Consider the following 23882-nt stretch of genomic DNA (forward strand, 5'->3'; position numbering starts at 1 on the left):
AAGGTTGGGACTTGCGGTATGTCTGCCTCTTTAATTATCCAATACTTCAGTATCAAAGGAGTTAGAAAAAAAACCTTTAATTTATTGAAGGTCCGCTTAGTGTGGAAGTCAAGGTTGCAGATTTTGGGGTGCTTCAGAGGAAGTATAATAGTTGACGATCTTCTGGACTATGTAGATCGTGCCAAGATTTATCTTGATGTGGGTATACTTTTGTGATTATTGTACATAATTAGGGGAAAGAGTTACTCCAAAGAAGAATCGGAGAGTATATGAATAAATAGGTTAGCTCAGCAGTGTTGAGTCAACATAGCAAAAGAAGAAATTAGCCGCCGGTGTTTGTGGCAAGCCTATGAAGAGGGAAGACTAGCCAATGCAATACCACCTACTCAGCTCAGTTCTAATAAATATTTTTGAAGGAGTTTGTCTCCTAGATTCTCCGTAATATGTGGTATATGGGGTCTGAACGGTTGTGTCAGGTCACTATGACGGTGTCAGAATATGTCATCAGGTTCAATAAGTTAGCCGTCATACTCCTACTTTGGTTTCTAAGATAGAGAGCGAGTCCACATACTCATTAAAAGACTCAATTATAATCTTGAAATTTAGTAAATCCCAGGAAGCTACGGGTTGATGCTTCATTTCGGCTAGTGGTAGAAATTGCCAAAATGTTAGAATGTGTTCTGGATGAGGAAAAGAGGAAGCTAAGAAGGCCAAGAGGTCTCGAGGTTTTAAAGGATTCATCGGATTCTACTCTAAAACTATAAATCATTATGACAGGGGCTTGGGCAGCCGGCCAGCCCAGTCAATATATCTGATTACTCGGGGTGCTCCAATAAGTTCTTTTAATGCACCACCGCCACGAGGTTCGTATAATGGTTATTCCAGTTATCTAGCATAGACTCAGTATGAGCAGCCAAACCTTCAAAGGGATTGTTATGAATGTGGTAGTACTATGCATATCATGGGAAAATTGTCCTAAACTTGGGAGAAATATATTTTATCAAAGCACTCAGGCTACGTGTCTCATTGCAGTTACTACTCCACTTAAATAACCAGCCAGAGGTAGGGGTCAGGATGTTCAAGGTGGAGGTGAGGCTCTTATAGGTGGAGACCCAACCCGTTGATATATTTTCTATGGTATGGCTGAGGTCGCAACACCAGATGGTGTCATTATACGTACGGTCTTGAATTATTATAACGTAACAATTTTATTAACTTGATTCAGTTCTGAGTATCGAGGCAAGTCATCCTATTGTACTCCACTTATGAGTGAGCTTCGTAATTCTGAAATCTGCTTATGTGAATACTCCTGTTGGGAGATTCGATAGAGATAGTTATGTCTATCATTATATGTTGGAATTTTGTTAAACGGAAAATATTTTGAAAGAAGAAAATTAAATATTCCGATTGGCACGAGGTGCATAATACTTGTGATTCAGAACTGAAGCCGAGAACCTCGCATTTTAATATAATGAGAAATATTTAAACCTGGCTACAAGCTGCGGTGGATGTTATATAAGGATGATGTCCTTGTGGTGAAAAAATGTGTTTACATGCTCCCTTTGTGAAATTAAAATTTGTACTATAGTACTTATAATGGGTCATGCCTATTAGACTTATTTGAAAATTCTTTTATGAATATCTTTGTGCATAATTTGCCAGATTTGTATTGTAATTATTGAGTTTTAGACTACGAGGTGAGTGCCCGGGGATGCAAATTGTTACTCATTAATTCAGGTAAGTAATTAAGAGATCTTCATGCCTCGTTGTTAGTAAACTGGAGGTTTGAAACGAGATTTTGTTAACATGAGGTTAATTGGCGATGTTGTAATCTATTATGAACAACTATTAAGACCAAAGATGTGGTTATGGTCATATATATGACGTGTTTCATGTCAAGATATCATTCTGATAATGCAGTGTTTGTAATGCGGAGATTAGTATTATTGATATATACATTGTGGTGCATTGTTGAGTTGTGGATGTGTTGTTAGGAGTTGTTTGAGTGTTACTCTGATAGGTGAATACTCCCAATTGCAGGGGAGACTCTGCCAAAATTTCTCAAAAATTTGGGAGTTAGAAAAATTTGGGCTATTGAGATGTGCAAAGAAAGAGATAAGTTACATTATGTGTTTGAAGACGGACTCTACTTCTCATTTGAGGACCAATGACCCTAAGTGGGGGAGAATAAAACACCCCGTATTTGATGGGTGCGTATGCACGAGTTGCTATAGCCAGTCGAGACTAATATCATGTGTTGACGTGAAAATCAAACCTTTCTGGAAATGATTGGAGTGTAAGAAATTTGGTCTTCAAGTTTACAAATATGGATAAATGAAATAATCTCAATTAAAATGGTATTGTCAGACTTATGTTGAATGCGGTAATGTGGGATCAACCGCGAATATTTGTGTAAAAGTAAAATCGTCAATTTGGCAACCTGAGAATAATTCTTAGTACGTTCGAGGACAAATGTTTGTTTTAGAAATGGAGAATGTGATGACCCAAAATGTTATCTTTAAATTAAATAATCATCTCAGTATTTTAAGACCTTGAAAAGCGGTATCAATAATTCCTCGACTTGTGTGCGCAGTCCGTATAATTTTCCGGAAGGTTTTCATGTGAAAAATAGATTAAATTGTGAATTAGAGCTTTAAAACTCAACTGAGTTGACTTCGGTTAACATTTTGAGCAAACGAACCCGGATCCGAGTTTTGACCATTTCGGTAGTTTCGTATTGTGATTTGGGGTCATATGTCCGAAATCGAATTCGGAGGTCCGTAGATCAAATTATCGACATTTAATAGAATTTGACTTTTGAACAAACGACCCCGAATTAGATTTTTGAACAAACGACCCCGAATTAGATTTTTGATGATTCCAATAGATTCGTATGGTGATTTCGGACTTAGGCGCATATTCGGATTTGGATTTGGAAGTCTGTAGGATAATTTGGCGCATTTTAGCAAAAGTTGGAAAATAGAGGATTTTTGGAAAGTTTGACCGAGAGTTGACTTTTTGATATCGGGGTCGGAATCTAGTTCTGAAAAATTTTCATAGCTTCGTTATGTCATTTATAAATTGTGTGCAAAATTTGAGATCAATTGGACTTGATTTGATAGGTTTCGGCATCGAATATAGAAGTTGGAAGTTCTTAGTTTAATTAAGCTTGAATTGGGGTGTGATTCACGATTTTAGCATTGTTTGATGTCATTTGAGGCATCAACTAAGTTTGTGTCATATTATGGGACTTGTTAGTATACTTGGTTGCTCTGATGGTAAGCAACCTCCACTTCCAACCAAGAGGTTGTGAGTTCGAGTCTCCCCAAGAACAAGGTGGAAGTTCTTGGAGGGAAGGATGTCGAGGGTCTATTTGGAAACAGCCTCTCTACCCCAGGGTAGGGGTAAGGTCTCGTACACATTACCCTCCCCAGACCCCACTAAGTGGGATTATACTGGGTTGTTGTTGTTGTTGTTAGTATACTTGGTTGGGGTCCCATGAGGCTCGGATAAATTTTGGAAAATTTTGGCGTTTTGAACATAAGCATGTAATGACCCAAAGGTTCATTTTCAGTTATAGAGATCAAAATTTTATTTCGAGCCTTCTGGGATTTTGATAATGAATTATAGGAGAGATCTGGAAAGTTTGGTGAATTTCATCAAGTCGCAATTGGGTTTTTAATGCGAAACATGAGTTAATTGTTTAACGAGCGAAATGGAAATCTCACTAAGCAAATGAGTTTCGAATTGAGTTTCGATTGAAGGACTATGTTCGTATTATTATTTGTGACTCATAGGAACAAGAATCATCGAATTCCGAGCTCGTATGATGGAGTTAGAGCCTTTTTAGTGAAATTAAAGAATGCTGGTGCAACAGATCTAGTGTACACCTTTAGCGACCAGATTTGACCACTTTTAGCGACGGGAAGTGACTTTTAGCGACCAGAATCGGGTTTTTAATGTTGTTTCTGTTTTTAAGCCCATTTTGACGTTTTTGGTGAAAGAACACGGCTTGGGGCGATTTTTGAGCAAGAAATCATGGGAAATCTTAAGGTAAGTCACTTGTAATCATTTCTACTCCATAATATTGAATTATCATCGAATAATCCGACTAGATTACATGTTTTTGAGGTGTAAATTGGAGATTTAGGCCTAGGAATTTGAAAATAAGATTTGAAGATTTGGAAGCCGAATTGTTATCGGAATTTAGTAATTTTGGTATTGTCACACCTCCTTTTTACCTACACCCCCGGAAGGGAGGGTATATGAGGGAGTTTTTTCCAATTTAAAGTGACAATCGAAACATGATTATTTTATTAAAAATTCAGATTCGTCACTTGGGATAATTTATGGTGTCCCAAGTCACCGGTTCAAACCCAAATCGAGGAAAAGATTGACTCTGTATTACAGTCCGCGAACCAGAAATCCGGGTAAGGAATTCTGTTAACCCGAAAGAAGGGTTAGGCATTCCCGAGTTCCGTGATTCTAGCACGGTCGCTCAACTGTAATTATTGGCCTATTATCTGATTTTAGAACATTTTGAACCTATGTGCATTTTAACTTTATAACCGCTTTTATTCATTTTTAGGAAAATTTCAACGTTATACAAAACACGTCTTTGGATCACGCCACATGAACTGCACCGGCAATCCGAGACATATTTTATTTAACGTTGTTAGGATTTCGGATTTGGGTCACATGAAATGCACACCCGAATTTAGGAAGGTAATATTATTAAAATAACACGCCTAAAGCAACTACGCGTTTTTAACTTTGTGAGGGCCATAGAAAATTTGCTAAATGGCACGCCTCGATTTTTAAGGATAAACAAGATTATTTAAACGAGGGCCATGCATTTTTAGGTCTAATTTGGCACGACACGCCTCGATTCTAATTTTAAAAGAGTGTATTCAATTAAAGCCAATCACGGATATTCCTAATTATTTTCCTAAATTTGATATTATTGCCCAGAGTTATGGAGATTAATTATGACCCATGGGTAAGCCTCAAACTGATTCAATCATAATTAAACATTTTCCAAAATCTAACAGATCTCAGTCACTAAAACAAATGCTAACTAATCACTCAAAATAACGCCACTTAATATTACTAAAGAAAAAACAAATACAAAGATACTACATGAAACACTTTTCATCATTTGAACAAACAAACTTTCCATGAAGTAGTTGACAATTAACTCCATGTATTCAAACTCTTCACTTAATCGTGTAATTAAAATCGGATATCAAGCGATATAAAACACACAACATCACACTTTCAACAAAGAAATCGGCGAAGTAGCTTCAACTGGGCTCCAACTGTGTGACAAAATATTTAACAAAACATTAAGGTCAATTAATTAACACAGATCCACGAAAATCATGCAATTATCAGAATTATATTTCACTCATCACAGCTTGAATGATTAAACAGATATCAACATTTAGAGCCGAAATCGAAATCAGAACAACGAACGGACCTCAAAACAAAGCAATTTTTGAATTTGAAAATACTTAACACCGGAAACCTTTGACAGAGACAACCACGACGGAACCGCAAATCTGCCCGAAAACCTCAGATTACGACCTTCGACGAACTCGGAACTCGCTGGAAAACTCAAATTAAACCAAAACTTGCCGGAAATAAATGGAGGACGTTTAGGGTGGGGTCTTTCTGGTGTTCTCTATTTGACGAAGAGAGCCGGGGTCATTTGTGCGAGTTGCTGCTGCTGGGTTCTTGGGGGTGTCGATGAGATGGATATCCGATGGGGTTGGGTCTGTGAAGAAGACGAGGAGGGGGGGGGTCTGTCCCTGTTGAAAAGTTGCGCTTGTCAGCCCCCTTTTCAGATGCCTCTTTCCTTTTTCTTTGATTTTGTTTTTGCCTAGATCTCTCTTCAGGCGTTCTTTTCTATCCCCCATAGCTCATTGTAGGCATTACCTATAATATAGGTCTAGATTTTAAGTGTATTTTTGTGTATTTGCCAATTAGTCCCTAGGTCCTTTTGTGTTAAGTCCTTAGGGCCTTTTTATTTATTTTTGTATCCATTTTCGCACTTGTTTTATTTCACTAAATTTATACTTGTTGGGGATTTATTCTTATAAATAACTTAAATTGACTTATTAAATTGTTAAAAAATAAATTTGGGAATTGTGTCGGCTGGCCTTGACTTCACGAGAGGCGCCATCACGACCGAGTCTGGTTTGGGGTCATGACAGCCTCTTAGAGAGAAAGTGCGGTTGTGGGCGGTTCCAACTTGACGAATTACCATGCCCACGCGTTTGGGCTGTCTTGAAGAGCAAGTTTCTAATGCCAGAAGATTATTGCTCGGATTATTACAAACCAAAGTATGTTGAATGAAATAAGAGGTACCGGTGTATCCGCTGCCTGACCAAAATGAATGGAATGTACCAGCACATATATCAGAGGAAGTTATCTTACCACCCAAATGAAAAAGACTTCCTGAAAGGCCAAAGAAGAAGCGCGATAAGCCGTTCAGTGAATCGTTGCAGAAGAAAAATCAACATTCGTGTAGCATATGTGGGCAGGAAGGACATAATAAGCGTACTTGTAGAAATTCTCCACGTAGGACTTAGTTCATGTTCTGACTTGTATTATTGCAATAATGATGTGTCATAGATTCCGGTGACATTTTGTAATAATATATATTGATTTGTTGGTGTATTGGATTATTGCGTGATGATTTCTTTCTAGCAGTTACAAAAAATATAATTTAGTAAACTGCTTAATACATACTGCATTTATATGTTGAATAAATATGTATACACACAGGTTTGGTTATATATGAATACATAATTACAATTTGCTGAATACATGTGAATATAAAATGTACTACACATACAATACAATCTGAATACATTTGAACACTTATAAATACAAAATGCAGTATGCATACATTAATCCACATCATATATTTAAATACATGTGAATATAAAATGCAGTACACATACAATACAATCTCTTGAATTTAACTCAAAACATGATGAATATACAACCTGCTGAATAATCTGAATACATATATACATATTAATACAATCTGCTAAATATATTTGAAAAATGTATGTGTATACAAAGTGCAGAGCAATCTCCTGAATATATTTGAATATATGTGAATATAAAATACATGATACATACAAAATGCAGTTAAAGCCTGCTACATATATCTAAATACATATATACATATGAATACAATCTGCTAAAGGATTATTTTTAGAATACTGATGAATTCATATTGTATATATACATCTGCTGAATACATATAAATACAAACTGCTGAAAAGTAACCGCTGCACAAAATATTGAAGCAACATGAATATTTGAAATTATAAACTGTTGAATAAACATTGTGGATACAATGCATAAAGTGAAAATATAAGTTTTTCTTAATAGAACACCATCTTTAACAAAAAAAAATATTCAAAAAACTATATTCACATAAAACTATCTTCCAAAACTATATTCACCGAAAACTATTCTAAAACTATCTTCATAGAAGTGTCCAAATCCATGAATTTCCTAACAATCTCTGAGGGTGCTTCGTTCTCGCTTATGGAATCAACGTCTATCTTCGCATAGCATAGCCCCAAAGGAGGGCACCATATCTTTGACAGAGTAAATTGGCATCAAATGTTGTTTGTGGAACCAAACCAAAAGTGCTCAGATACTCCATATGCCATGACATGCAACCCACAATCCCTGAAAATATAGATTGACAAAATTAAAAATAATTCATATTATTAGTTTTATAAATGATACAAGTAAGAGGATTGGTTACATACATACTTCCAGAATTTTGTTGAGGCAGATTCGAAATGAAAACAATATCAAAGGGATCAGTTTGTGCCTTGTCATTATATGCTGAGTCACGAGACCAATCTATGCCTTGCTTATCTCTGTAAAAATCACCGATCGATAGATACATAGGTACAATCTTAGCAAGCTTATCTATCTCAGAACCCACATAGGCATCATGACTTGCTGATCTGTATGAGTCATATACTTTGATACATCTCTCCTTAAATGAGACAACTGTCAATATCCAATGAAGTTTGTCCTTCAAGTTGACTGGTATCAAGACATTGTCAACAGTCTGCCATGGTACATTAGCTAGCAATCTGTAGCCCCTTATATACTCATATACGACATTTTCTTCTTTGGCTACACTTGCATTACTATCTGTATCAGCATACCTGTCTAAAATTTCAACAATTCTTGTCTTGAATATACAATCAACAGTTGTATACTTGAAGGTAGTGGTTTGGCTGTACTTGCCCTTCTTTCTCAGGTAGTAAAATATAACATCAGTATGCTATATATAAAATTGAATACATAGCGTCAATTTATTGAATGAAATCAAGGAAAACAAACTTCATTAAAGAAGCCTTATATATACATGTATTGTATGTTGAAGAAAATAATTATAGAAGGCAGTACTGCCTGAAACCAATTGAATATAGTGTGTACAGTTAAATACATACTGCTGAATACATTTGAGTATTTAATATTGCATACAGTTAAATACATACTAATAACTATAAATCTGCTCTGTATCAGTCATTCATTAAAAAACTAATGGAGAAAACATACAACTTTTAACAAGTTTCTAGATAAAACAGTGAAACAAATAGAAATATGAATACATTTAGATATATTGAATATACAGAAGTCATTGAACTAAAACAACAACAATAGAAAATACTGTCCCAGGAACAGTGAATACAATATTTAACTGTATTTCTATCAATGTAGAATACATCTCTCTACATCCTAGGAAGAATGAATACAATATTTAACCATATTTCTATTAATATAGAATACATTTGTCTACATACCAGATGTAAAATATAAGTACGATGAATTCGGGATTTGTATGTCACTAACAAAATTGTGAAATATACAATTAGACAAACCAAATAGAGAAATATGAATTACACTGAATTTAGAAGGGTTATATCTTCATTGTCATTCCATAGGTTACCGTCAAATGAGAGAAGGTAAAACTATTTTTTTTAAGTGACTTGATCAACTCTAAAATCCAACGGTATAGACAGTATTGACTTATTTTTCTTGTAATAGTCTTCCATATCATTTCTACAAGAAATTGGAAAAACATTATATCCACATAAACCATATTATACATATCGGAAAAAAAGCTTACTTTTGATCATGTTTAGTAAGAAGACCATCACGAACCCATTTCTCGTATTCCTGAATGACTAGTATAGGACGTGGCCTCGATATTAAATCATCTTCAAAGGGGTATTTTTTTTGTCAAATATGGGAGTCAACTTTACCGAGGTGCCTATAGTTTATGAAAATCATTAATAGAGACATTTAATTATGGATATCATGGGGAAATAGATCATAACTTTATAATACATATTTTTTGTATAATAATTTACTAATTAAATCACGTCCGATTGACCTCAAACATTTCACACAAGTCATAAATGACACCACGGACCTACTCCAACTCTCGGAACCCCATTCGCAGCCTCGTATCCACAAATCCACTTTCGGTCAAACTTCTAAAATTTCAACTTTCGTTATTTCAAGCCTAATTTAACTACGAACATCCAAATCACTATCCGAACACGCTCCTAAGTCCAAAATCACCCAACAGAGCTAACAAAACTATCAAAACTCTATTCCGGAGTCGTGTACACATAAATCAACGTCTGGTCAAACTTTTCAACTTAAGTTTTCAACCTTGATACTAAGTATCTCAACTCACTCCGAAACCTCTCCGAACCCGAACCAACTACCCTGGTAAGTCACATAGCAGCTATAAAGCATAAAATAAGAAGTAAATGAGAAAATAGGGCTACAACTCTCAAAACGACCGACCGGGTCGTTATAGGTACCCTAGCCCGAGTACTATTCTTGGTACTCTTTCGGACCCTAACAATGACCCTCTTTTTCTTGGCCTCGAATGGAGCATCCGAGGATCTAGAAGGTCCCTTATTCTATATTTTTTTCTCCTCCTTATTCACAACAGCCTCAGTGGAAGGTTGTCCTAAAGCAAAGGGTTTTGCAGATGCGGACGAAGCCTCTTCCTCGTCCACCACCCGAAGTTCAGTGGTCTTGGGCAAACCTGTCAAAGGAAGAAGGGGACTTAGTCAAATGATAGTAGAATGAAAAGGAAGTTAAATAGGTGGATAAAGGACACTCACCATGGGAACGAGCCTCCCACTTTCCTTTTGAAAGTTTGCGTCACTTGCACTCATAATTTGTTAATTGTTTGCAGATCCTCTGGGCCCACTCCTTGAAAGGGGGGCTGCATTAGGAACTTGGGCTAACTCTGCACAACGAGAAAGTTTGGACGATGAGAATGGAGAATAAAATCGAAAAATTATTTTAACTACTTAAGAGGAGATGAACTTACGTTTTGAGTTCCACTTCATGGGGAACGATAAGAAATCAGAGGGAATGAGTTCCTCGATCTTTACCTGGACAAATCTCTAATGCCAGCCTCGGTCCGTGTCTTCGTCAATGCTCGAGAAGGGAGCCTATTTTGCCCATTGGGCAAGCTTGATTAACCCTCCTCGAGTGATTCGAGGGTCGTAAATGCGAAGAATGTGGTCTATAGTGAACCGAGGCTCCTCCATGTTATTCATAAAATGACGAAAGAGAATCACGATCCTCCAGAAAGATGGATGGATCTGCCCAAGGTAGACCTCACACCTTTTGCAAAAGTCGAGGACCAGCGGGTCTACCGGGCCAAGCGTGAAAGGGTATGTATAATCGCTTAAGTACCCCTCCAGGACATTAGGACCTGGGATGACAATTTCCTTGCCTCCCCACTTGCAGTCCTCCCGGTCTGTCGGGAGCATGTCTTCGAATAGAGAAGATATACCTCCACGCCTCCTTATCGTGATCCCCTTGTTTAGAGGCCTTTTTGACCTTAAAATCATTGTATGTAGAACAACTTCTGGGAATAAAGTCCTTCAGGGGAGATTCAGGGGCCGCTACCAGCAAGGTCGCTTCGATGTCAGCAGCCGGAGTGGCAGTTGAAGGAGCAATAATTTGAGGCACGGACTTTGAAGTTTTTGCTATCAATGGGAATATGAAGATTTAAAGGCAGATATGAAGGTTTAAATATGGGTATGAAGATTTGAAGGTCAAACTTGAAGATTCAAAGATGAAATATAAGGATTTAAAAATGGGAGATGAAGAAATGAATATATGAAAAAGAATGTATGAAGATTTGAAGGAATTATGAGCATGTAAAAAGTTCGGGGTTAGCTTAAGAAGTTTTTAAATCGGAAAGTAAAAAAGTGAAAAAAAGCCCGAAGCTTTTATAAGAGAAAGGTAATTAATACGTGACGTTTCGCATTTGAGGATGGTCAACCGACGACTGACACATGTTCGAAGTCAGAAAGACACGACTGACGGGACGTTTGACTGACTTGTCGACCCGATTGTAGAATACGAAAGAAGGAACTGGGGTCAGTTAATCACTTCTCGTCGTTTCGATGAATCTACTCTCCGAAAAGTGGGAGGACTATTTGTGTACAGGTAAAATTGAGGATAAAGTTACCCCCAATTTCCCAGTAAAGAAACAAAATGGAAGCACGATCTGACATGACCTTGAGTAGAGCCGAGGAGTTCCATGTCTCAGAGCTCGGGGAAGATGAATGATGCACCCGGGACAGGATACAGCTTAGCATCGGGTCCGAGCAGAGCGAATGACCGAGCCTAGGGGAAAAATGGTTAGACACGATAAGCGGGGAGCCGTAATATCCGACCTCAATCGGATGTTACAACGCAAATCTCGCCCGGTATCAACTACAAATCAACGTTTACTGGAAGAAGAAGATTTTTACCTTATTTAGACTTGTACTAGGATTGAAACTCCCCTAATATATAAATGGGAGAACCTTTCTATTTATCAAACACTGTTGGTACGCATATCAAAGCAATAAAATTAATTTTTGTTCTCTAGCTACTATTCATAGTGCTCTTCAGTTGCTTATTTATCTAGTTACAACCGAGCCTGTCTCGAGGATTCAACTAGTGTCAATTTTCAGTGGTCATCCAAAAGCCAGGCTTAATTGCCTATCACATTTGGTTTAATCATTTTGTTTCTCTTTACTTTAATTATTTTCTATTCATAGATCATTCATGTTAAATTAAATCACGTATCTTTTAAACCACGTACAAATTTAATTGTTACTCATTTTGAGGGTAAACAAGACAAATAATTCAAAACGCTAGTTGCTTTTAGGCACGTTCCAAATAACATGACTATATATACGTTTACGTAATATAGTTGTGATCCATAAATTAAAAAGCAAAGCACGCGTTCTCGCGGCTTGACAAAAATCCTTACAATAATAATAAATATGTCTTTAATTATATACAAATGGCATGATTTTTGACACACGAACAAAACAAATACACGTATGCGTGAAATGTTCAAGATAACTTCCATAAATACACTAATCAAGCAAACTAAAAACGGAGAAAGGCATAAATGCATAAAATCACTAGATATTCAAATTAGTTAAGCCACGTTTAAATTAGTTAAAAGACCGTGATAAAACAACGAGATTCAGGGAGTGCCTCACACCCTCTCCCTAATTAAAAGAGGTCGTTATCCGATCTTTTGTGTTCGCAGACCATAACTAGAGTCAAAACTTTTCTTGATTAGAAATTAAATAAAAAGCAACCTAAAACACGGAAAACATTCAATTCTAAATGGCAACTCCTACAAAATAATAAAATAATTTCTTTTCAAATAATATCATTTTAATTGAAAAAATTTCAATCCCCAAAAAAGGATATGTGACATTCATAACAGTGGAGTTTCACTCTAAGAAGACAAAATAAAATATTGAAAAGTCAAAATTGTACTAGTGGAGAAATTTCATTTGGAGATACTTATCAAACCAAAACCCATACAATATCCTCCACTGAACAAGGCTTGTATTTGGTTTGCTTTTTGATCATATAAAACCGGCCTCCCCAGAAGGCTTTCTTTAGTTAGGATCAAATCAAAATGGAAAGTATAGTAGGAGGAGGAAACAAATACAGAGATTACTTGAGTGAAGAAGAGGTCAAAAACACAAAATGGAGAAATGGCCCTCCTACCTATGATGTTGTTGACAAGCTTTTTGAAGAAGAAAGAACTCATGTATGTTTTCATGTTCTATGCTTATTTATTTATTTATTTATTTATTTTGGTTTTCTTTAGGTAAAAGTGCATTAACACGTTTGAAGAAAATAACATCATTAACTGGATTTAATTTAGAAGTTTATTTTTATACTAGTACTGTAAGATACTGGATTTGCCTCTTTATTTTTAGGTATGGCCTGAAGGATCACTTGAAGAGAAAGTGCAGAGGCTATTGAAGACTTGGGAAATGGAAATGGTCCACAAGACAGATCCTAATGACTTCAAAACTGTTGATCCAAAAGTATACACAAAGAGTGTCAATGGTACTCTTCTGTCAAAGTTTCTCCATAATATCATTGTGCAGGGTAACCTAATTGGAAGACTTTATTTCGGGTGAAATTCGAAAATAGCTAGATTTACAAGTGATAATTGAAAAATAGTCAAAGTTTCAGAAGTAATCGAAATTTATCCACTTTTCATGTAAAGATAATTCTGAATGAAAATATTGTTCAAAATCCGGAAAATATTCCAGCATAATATGCTGGAAGTTCATACACATGTGCACCAATCTCCAGTATATTATGGTGAAACTTTCTTTATTGCAGCAAAATAGTGGTTATTTTTCAATGACTTTACAAACGTTAGTTATTTTTATTACTAGTCCAAAAACTGGCTAGCCGGTGCTATTTTCACCTTTATTTCTTACTATTAAAAACTTCCAGTGTGAGAGAAACTAAAATTTTATAAGATAGGACCTGTTTAGGAGTGAGGCATAATTGCTGTTATTTTTATTATTTATTCTACTAGTTCTTTTATTGCTGCCTCTCAAGGTCGTTTGAGAGAATTTACAATAACACTATTTTTAGGCAGGAAAGGGTTGACACCAGAAGAAAATGCAAAACTTGGTGGTGGCTATAATACATTCCTTCAAACGTCATTGCCAGAGAGTGTTCGAGTCTACAACCCTGATGAGGAAACATTTGAATCATCACAGAAAATTTTCAGATCCATATTTTTACGAGGATTCGCGATTGAAATCCTACATGTTTATTCAGGACCACCAGAAATAGTGTACAAATTTAGGCATTGGGGTCACATGGAAGGTCCATTTAAAGGGCATGCTGCTACTGGTGAACTTGTAGAGCTCTTTGGGATTGGCACTTTTGAAGTACTTACCAGAAACCATCTTCATTTTTAAGTCTTTATGCTATTTATTCCTTTTTAATAGTAATATTTTGTGAAATAATTGAATAATTTTTGAAACAGTTGGACAAAGAGAGTAACAAGATCGTTAAGGCAGAGATGTTCTTTGACAGAGGAGAATTGCTTGGAGGCCTGGTGAAAGGAGAAAGCAATGGTGAATTGGCATTGGCTTCTTCAAAATGTCCTTTCATGAAATAAGCAAGTTGTGCTTATTCCCAACATAATGACTATCAAAATCCATCCTTTTGCACTTTGAAATATTTGTTGTTCTAGGAAGAGCATTCTAATTAGCTTGCTATTTTGCCATATTTGTTCATCTTTTTAAGAGAAAGTTTATATATTCTAGCTGTTCACAACATACTAAGAATTGCAGTTATTTGTCACCCAAAAAATAATGAGGAGAATTTTCATTAATTTTTTTTATAATAATCATGTTACTTTCCCTTTGAATAAGAGAGAAAAAAAAGAGTAAGTGATTTCTAAGGATAATTTATAGGGGTGCTTATTGGGCGGATAATTATACTTAACAATTCGGCTTAATGGTTATCGGATTATAAATGGAGTAATCCGCTAGCCATCCAATAAGACAACTGGCAGATTAGTATTGAATTAACAGTTATCGGACGGTTATCGGGCAGCTTATTGGCTAAACCAAATTTTTTTTTTGAACAATCATTCAATCAATACCAAGACTACACATACTATCATTACACATATTAACCAAATTTGTAAAACCAAAAAAACACATTCGTTCAGTAATCAATCAAACTTTCAAAAGGACATTCATTCATAATCAATCAAAAGGCAAAAGCTTCAGCCTTCGTCCTCAAAGCTCTGATGCTTAGGATATGCATTCAAATCGGTTTATCGATAAATCGAATCGATTATTTGTTATCGGTTTATCGATATCCGTTTATCGATTTATCGATTTCGATTTCGAAATTTTTCTTATCGAGTTAGCGATTTCGATTTCGATTTTGTCCTCTTCGATTATTGATTTATCGATAAATCGATAAGATATACTAAAAAGACAAATATACCCTTATTCTATAATATCTTTTCCTCTACCCTAAGTCCCTAACCCTATTATGCTGCTAGCTAGCCAATGGAAATTCACTCGAGTCCGGCCTTACTGGAGACCGGTGCTATTATAATAAGCATGGAATTCCAGAAGAATTGGAAATAACGAACAACAATTCTGTTACGTCCAATTGAAGCTCATGAGGAATTAGCCAGCCATATTTCCGAATCGATGAAGATCAACGAGAACAAGAAGAAAAGAAAGAAAGTGAAATTGAGGTTTTTGGGTTCAGTACAAGACGTTGTTAATCGAGGAAGGTACGTATATTTTAATTAATTTTATTGTATTGCTTAAGATAGTTAAATAATATATTAATTGCTTGACTTGTTAATATATATTCTTATTAGATTTATTAATCTTGGCAAAGAAGCTTCCACCGACGATGTTTGCTAGAGTTTGTTAGCTGCTATGTAAGTTCTCCATTTTAAATAATATACTTGTAAAAGAATGTGATGTATTACAAAGTTCTTAATATTTTTCTTAATTTCTTCCAGGTTTAAAGGTTAGGACTTTCAGCAAGGGATACCACATTTAAGGAATGATCATATTTAAAGCTCAAGGGAATGAAGTTCAAATTAATGGAAAACAGAATTAGCCGTGATGATGCATTTTATTTTATTTTTTTTGTTTTTTTATATCGTTGGAGTGTTGGTGGCATACATTTGATCCCTTACTTTAGTTTCGTTGCATGTGCTTGTTGACACAATTTTTATGTTATAAACGGTGTTCGTCTTATTTTAGCTTCTTTTTGTCCATATTAGTTAGGCGTGTTTATAACAATATACTTTCCGTAGAATCCCGCAAATTTGCTTATTGGTGTAATCGATAACCGAATCGATAAGCCCCAAAAATCGATAAATCGAAATCGAAAAAAGCGAAACCTTATTGAAACGATAACGATAAGCATATGTACAAATCGATAATCGATAAATAATTATCGATAAGAGTCAAAATCGAATCGAAAAATCGAATGCACACCCTTACTGATGCTTAACTTAGCTAGAAGTTGTAGTTCGATTCTGTAATATGCAAATGGATAATGTTCGATTCTGGCATGTTTCTTTATCATGAGAAGTGATGTGGAGGTCCGGAATAAGGTTGTATTCAATGTGAAGTATATTGCCGGCATCCAGGATGTTATTTAAGTGGCTATGGTGGTCAGATGTTATTGCATCGTGCAATTGAGTTGTGTGGAGCAGCGTGTGATTGTATTCTGGATTGGAATTTGGCTTGATTCAGCTTGTCAAGGCTCATGTAGTGTGATGACGTGGAGTTCGGATCCGATGATGAGTTTCAGATGTTGAGGTTTGGGTTCTGTTCTAAGGTTATGGGCTAAGGAGGAGATGAGATCTTCAGTTAAGTTGCATTGTCAATTCTGCTTAGGTTGGGTGATGGGGAAACACCCCGGGTGTATGTATGGTGAGCTCATGCAGTGGTTCGATGTCTTTAAAATGACTCCGGGCACGTTCGAGGACGAACGTATGTTTAAGTGGAGGAGGATGTGACGACCCGACTGGTCGTTTTGAGTAATTGCGCTTGATTCAGTAGTTTGAGGTCTCGAGCAGCTTCACATTAGGTATATCTACTTGTGTGCACGGTTGGATTCAGTTTCCGAATGAATCGGAGTTGAATTAGAAGAAGGAACCTAGTTTTGGAAGTTTAAACAGTGAAAATTTGACCAGAATTGGACTTTTGAATAAATGGCCCCGGAATGGATCATGGGTGATCTCAATAGCTTCATATGGTGATTTTGGACTTAAGCGCGCGTCCGGATTCGGATTTGGAGGTCCGTAGGGTAATTTGAGGTGTTTCGGCGAAAGTTGGAAAAGTTGAAGTTTGGAAAATGAAGAAGTTTGACCCATAGTTGACTTTTGTGATATTGGGGTCGGAATGCAATTCCGAGAGTGGCAACAGCTCCGTTATGTCATTTTGGACTTGTCTGCAAAATTTGGCGTCATTCCGGGTTGAATTGATAGGTTTTGACATGAGTTTTGGAAGTTAGAAGGTTTAAAAGTTCTTAAGTTTTATTTTTGGTGCGATTCGATATTTCGGCGTTGTTTGATGTGATTTGAGACCTTGAGCGAGTCCGTGATAGGTTATATGACTTCTTTGTGTGTTTGGACGGGGTCCCGGGGGCCTCGGGTGTGTTCCGGGTCATTTTCCCTTGTTTTTGAACTGCTGTTTTCTGCTTCTGGTATCCTCTTTCGCGATCGCGAACCGCCTTCCGCGTTCGCGAAGCTTTGTTGCTGACCACCTGAAAATCCTTCTTCGCGTTCGCGTTTTGAGCCTCGTGTTCGCGAAGCTCTGCTTCATCCCTCGTCGTGTTCGTTTCCCCCGCTCATGCGTTCGCGTAGCTATGTTGTTCCACTCTTCGCGTTCGCGTACTAGTTCACGCGTTCGAGAAGAGCAATCTCTGGTCCATAATATTTTCCTTCTTCGCGTTCGCAAGCGTGCTGTCGCGTTTGCGAAGCACAACTGGGCAGCCTACATTTTTTTCTTCACAAACGCGATACTCCCTCCGCGTTCGCGATGCTTTAATACCTGGGCAGAATAAATAGTACTCTATTCCGAGGGTTTGCCATTTTCACCATTTTTGGAGTTCTAGAGCTCGGTTTTGGGCGATTCTTTGTGGAGTTTTCAAGCAAAACAATTGGGTAAGTGTTGTTCACCTGGAATTGATTATATTCCATGAATTTATCTTTATTTTTATCATTTAATTTGTGATTTGGGTTGAGTAAAATGTTGGTTTTTGAAGAAAATTCCTAAGATGAAAAATCGTGATTTGAGGGACCAAATGGTATCGAAATTTAATAAATTTTGTATGGTTGAACTCATATTGGAATGGGTATTTGGATTTTGTAAAATTTGTCGGGTTTCGAGCCGCGGGCCCGGGGGTCAACTTTTGGACCAATTTTTGGATTTTGTTAAAGATTGAGACTTTATGATCTGGAATAGTTTCTTATGTGTTTTATTTGTGCTTTGAAGTTAATTTGGTTAGATTTGAGAAGTCTGGAGGTCAATTCACCGAGAAGTGCATTTAGAGTATCGGTTTGTCGTCTTTGAGGTAAATATCTTGCCTAACCTTGTGTGGGGGACTTCCACTTAGGAATTGAGTTTTCTATGCTAATTGTAGTCTGTGCATGCGAGGTGACGAGTGTGTGCTCGGACTTATTTGTGGGAAATATGCTCTAGGGTTCTTAAGTCCTTATGTTCAATATATGAAGAGTATTCCATTAGGATTGAGTTTAACAATTGCTTAATTGTCTCTATATGCTCCATATGATGTTGCTAGCTTTCCTCGAATTCCTACCTGTTGCATTGACCCTTAATTGCCTTAGTTGAAGTGATCGCCTTCCTTATTGTTTTGATACTTCTTGATTGTGAGTTCCTCTATGACTTCGTACAAATAGGTTACATGCCCAATTGTTGTGATTACCGGTGTAGTTATCACGTGCTTGTTATGTCTTGTTATTTAGTTGAGGTTTCATTGTGAAGTTAATTATCGGTACAAATTTGGTTATAGCTGATTCCCTTGCCGTGACATATTTAATCCTTACCGTTGGTTCCCTTGTCGGGATGTGTTTACTCTTGTTGTTGACTCCTTTGCCGAGATATGGTTGTTTCCTTATTATTCCCTTGTCGGGATTTTTTTGTGATTAGTATTGATTGTATATTAAATGGATCGGGTTGCACGCCACAACAATATTATATGGATCGGGTTGCACACTGCAATAATATTATGTGGATCGGGTTGCACGCCGCAACAATATTAAATGGATCGGGTTGCACGCCGCAATAGTACTATATGATTGAGATCGGGTTGCACGCCGCAATAGTACTATATAATTGGGATCGGGTTGCGCGCCACAACTAGAAAGAATAAAAGTGAATATTGACTCTTATGGCGAGAACAAGAGTAAAAGCACGAAGGTTGGTGTCGTGCACTTTCTGCTGTTGTGTTTATTTGTTGTTATCAATCCACGTGTTTAAACTGTTTAAATTCCTTTATTGATGTGATCCTTTGTGTTAGAACCTACAATATTTTCAATACCTCACCGTATTTGTGTGTGTGTGTATATATATATATATACACCAATACTTCAAACTTCAATAATTGTTACAGCCGTAATTCAATTAGTTTCTCAATTATACCCATTAAACCGTTTGTGGTCGTATTTTACTTAAGAAGGAATTTCTACTAAGTTTTAAGTTATTAAATCTCATGTTAAAGGTAATAATCCATTCAATATTGTATTTTTAAATTAAAAGGGGTACTTTCTTTACTCAAATGATTTCAAAAGAAACAAATTTCACCTTTTCTTGCTAGCTTTCCCAATTAGTTTAGGAATTGAAATTTTACTGATATTAGGTAAATGAGACTTCTTGGACATATTGAGTGCATTATGCGAACATTATGTATTGTATAGCATGTGGATTCTGTTGTTAAAAGCGAAATGGAAAAGATGGGGGCACAAGGTGCCATGTGTGCGGAAGATTCGAAAGTGAAGATTATGATATGAGAAATTGAGAATTGAGATGATCGGGATTGTGTATTAGACATGATGTGATTGATTGAGTGGGAAATTCCTTCTTTAATTGAATACACTTTTACTTGTCTTTGTTCTTGTTATGTCAGTGTTGCTTTACTTGGTTATCTGATTTACTTGGTTATCGTTTGGTACTACCCACGTTCTCCTTTATTGTTCTTACTGTTGTATTTGATTTCTTTCTGCTGTTAATATTATCTCGTTATCTTTATCGCGATATTTTATTATCATATCCTGTTCATTTCATTTGACCAGTAGGTATCTTGACTGTTCCTCGTCACTACCCCACCGAGGTTAGTGTTGATACTTACTGGGCACCACCGTGGTGTGCTCATACTACACTTCTGTACATTTTTGTGTACAGATCCGGGTATTGATCGATAGTAGCTGTGCGGGTCGTCGTGGTGGAGACTCACGGTAACCTGTTGCTGCGTTCGCAGGCCTCAGAGTCACTTTCGTTTGTATTTACGTTCCATTGATTCCTTCTCGTTCTGGAACCGTGTTGTATTTATTTTGTATAATTACTTTTAGAAATGCTTATGACTTGTACCACCAGTTTTGGGAATTGTGATTTATTGAGAGTTATTTAATTTGAAATTAGTAAATATAAATGTTATTTCTGTAAATGTTAGGCTTATCTAGTTTAGAGACTAGGTGCCATCACGATTCCTTCGGAGAGATTTTGGATCGTGACAAAAAGTCGGAAGCCGATCCCCAATATTTTAATGAATTTTATTGAGAAAATTCAATTGGTGCATTTTTTTATAGTTTAAAAGAAAGAAAACATGATTAAATGTTATTGTTAACGGCCGCCGTTAATCCTTATCTGCCACTTTTAATTCTTGTGGCAAGTATAGGATATGAAATGCATCTTCGTCGTGAGTTAGTTTATGATACACATGGAGTGAATCTGAAGGTCCATTGAAGATTACTTGACAAAATTCTACTGGACTGGATCTTTTTCCGTCTGGGAAACCGCAGGGCTAGATACTCCTAGTCAATCACCTACCCCCTTTTTATTATTTTTTTGGATTATGGAAAATTCACAACTAGGTTCGATGAACCTTCCTTGATTCAAACTGGTCATCTTCGTCTAATTTCTTTATTTTAATATATCGGATTAGGGGTGGCAAATGGACGGATCAGATTGGATATGAGACGTATCGAAAATGAGTATTGAAAGAACGGATAAATTATTCGATCCGACTCATATTTAATACGAATAAAAAAGGAGTTAACCGATGGATAATATGAGTAATCATATTATCAATGGCTTCTTGAATATGATTACTCTGGGGAAAATTCATAGTATCCCAAACTTGAAGAACACTCAATTTGAGGCTTAACAAATATAAAAGTTAAACACATTAATTATCTATTTTCTAAATGAATTATACGGTTCTTATCCATATTTGATCCATTTTTAAAAAGTTCTCTATCCAACCATTTTTTTTAGTAATATGGGTGATTAACTATTTTATATCACAATTGTCCAGCTAGTTTTCCTTTTTTTCCCTTTTCAAGAAAGAATCTTAGATGGGCGAACCGCAATAGTATGGGGCCGCGGGAAGAACATAATTGTAAGAAGACAACTACTAAAACTTAGATTTGTAAAAATAAATGATGAAAAACTCAATCTAGTACTAGTGGATAATATTTTATTTACAGGTATTAAACCCTATCCTATATTGAACTCTGCACGTTATTTCCACGATACATCCATAGAATATGTTTTTGTAGTTGATTAATTTGAAGCCAAGATTTGTCGTTGGTTAGCTTTTTGAGCATATAAAATCCCCCTTGAAGTTGAAGGCTTCTTAGTTAGTATCAAAACAAAATGGCAAGTTTAGTAGGAGGGGGAGACAAATACAGAGATTACTTGAGTGAAGAAGAGGTTAAAAACACCAAATGGAGAAATGGTCCTCCTACCTATGATGTCGTCGATAAGCTCTTTGAACAAGAAAGAACTCATGTATCTTCTCTTTTTTCAATACATCTTAGATACTCTTTTGATTGATTCCAAGAATGTCTCGAGATTTAAGATGATATAACTAGTAAATATGTTCTTCCTTATGCTTATTATTGTACAAGTAGCTACTTGATTTACTATGAACTTTCACTGTCATCCGACTTTAACAAGAGATCTAATAGGGTGATTGGTTCATGTGTTATTTGTTTATTTTAGTTTTTTCAGTAAAAAGTGAATTACCACGTTTAAAGAAAAAAATAATCATTCATTAGTACCCAAATTTAGAAGTTTAACATTATAATAGAAAGTGGATTTACCTCTTTACTACTTAGGTATGGCCTGAAGGATCACTTGAAGAGAAAGTGCAGAGGCTGTTGAAGACTTGGGAAATGGAAATAGTCCACAAGGCAGATCCTAATGACTTCAAAACTGTTGATCCAACTAAGTTCAAGATTAGTATCAATGGTATACTTCTGTCACAGTTTCTCTTATTGTTAAAATATTAGTCGTACCTAATTGTAACCCTTTATTTCTTAATTTAGCACTATATTGTCCATGAGGAGAAGGGGTAGGTGTGATTTTCTTTTCCTTGTTCCTTTATTGCTGTGTCTTTCAACCCAATGATTTCCCTAAATACATTATGAATTTAACTTGTATACACTAACAATATAAAGAATTTAATAGGCAGGAAAGGGTTGACACCGGTAGAATCTGCAAAGCTCGGTGGTAGCTATAACATATTCCTTCAAACATCATTGCCAGAGAGTGTTCGAGTCTACAACCCTGATGAGGAAACATTTGAATCATCACAGAAAGTTTTCAGATCCATATTTTTACGAGGATTCGCGATTGAAATCCTTCATGTTTATTCAGGACCACCAGAAATAGTGTACAAATTTAGGCATTGGGGTCACATGGAAGGTCCATTTAAAGGGCATGCTGCTACTGGTGAACTTGTAGAGCTCTTTGGGATTGGCACTTTTGAAGTACTTACCAGAAACCATCTTCATTTTTAAGTCTTTATGCTATTTATTCCTTTTTAATAGTAATATTTTGTGAAATAATTGAATGATTTTTGAAACAGTTGGACAAAGAGAGTAACAAGATCGTTAAGGCAGAGATGTTCTTTGATAGAGGAGAATTGCTTGGAGGCCTTGTGAAAGGAGAAAGCAATGGTGAATTGGCATTGGCTGCTTCAAAATGTCCTTTCATGAAATAAGATCCATCATTTGCATTTAGTTGGAAAAATTTGTTGTTCTAGTAAGAGGTTCAGAAGTGTATTTTTCACTTTGAAGACTATTGTTTCTTCAATATCTCAAATAAAGTGTGATGAAAAGGATGACGGCCAAGTTGCTTTCGATATAAGGATCTTACTGGGACTCTGTTCTGACCAGTTCTTCTCCTTTTAAAGCGGCTTAATTCCTTTTATATTTGTGAAAAATGGTCTCCGCAAGTTAAAAAATCTTGTTCTGAAAATCCAATTGCAGACCGATGCAGATGCCTAAACCTCTTCGCCTTGAAATCATAACTACAACCTGAGTGGTTGTTAAAGTTAGGACTGTAAATATATGTGACACATCTACTTCTACAGGAACATTCGTATCACATTCATCATAGATTAACTACTTAAAGTTAAAACCACAGAAACTTAACATTATCAAGCAGTAGATATATTGCAGACAATGGAGAAGCAACTTTGAGGCTTTCAAGAGATGCGACACTATCAATATCATAGGTATTAAAAGGGAAATATAAGTAGTTATATGGTGTAAAGCTAAAATTATACAGTAGCATATAGCCCAAAGATGCAAGAAATATTGTGAAGTGTACACCAAAGCATTTTACATCACATGATTAATATAAGATTCTGAAAGGCCAGGAGAAGATACAAGAGAGTAGTGTTTCAGATTTCTTGCTACATATTACCAGAACCTACAATCTAGAAAA

At 36.2% G+C, this 23882-nt stretch overlaps 2 protein-coding genes across 2 annotated transcripts; both read left to right on the forward strand.

Moving 5' to 3' along the window:
• Positions 1-12869: 12869 nt before the first annotated feature.
• LOC107828189 (pathogen-related protein-like) lies at positions 12870-14696 on the forward strand. Its single transcript, XM_016655461.2, has 4 exons — positions 12870-13153; positions 13326-13458; positions 14002-14303; positions 14402-14696. Exons 1-4 carry the CDS (start codon positions 13019-13021, stop codon positions 14534-14536), a joined length of 705 nt encoding a protein of 234 aa, XP_016510947.1. The 5' UTR covers positions 12870-13018; the 3' UTR covers positions 14537-14696.
• A 6974-nt stretch (positions 14697-21670) lies between these two features.
• LOC142161630 (pathogen-related protein-like) lies at positions 21671-23295 on the forward strand. The gene is made up of 4 exons (XM_016655459.2): positions 21671-21938; positions 22268-22400; positions 22620-22921; positions 23020-23295. The coding sequence occupies exons 1-4, from the start codon at positions 21804-21806 to the stop codon at positions 23152-23154; spliced, it is 705 nt and encodes a 234-aa protein (XP_016510945.1). The 5' UTR covers positions 21671-21803; the 3' UTR covers positions 23155-23295.
• Positions 23296-23882: the final 587 nt, after the last annotated feature.

The sequence above is a fragment of the Nicotiana tabacum genome, chromosome 16 (genome assembly GCF_000715075.1).
Source record: "Nicotiana tabacum cultivar K326 chromosome 16, ASM71507v2, whole genome shotgun sequence".
NCBI classification, from domain to species: Eukaryota; Viridiplantae; Streptophyta; class Magnoliopsida; order Solanales; family Solanaceae; genus Nicotiana; species Nicotiana tabacum.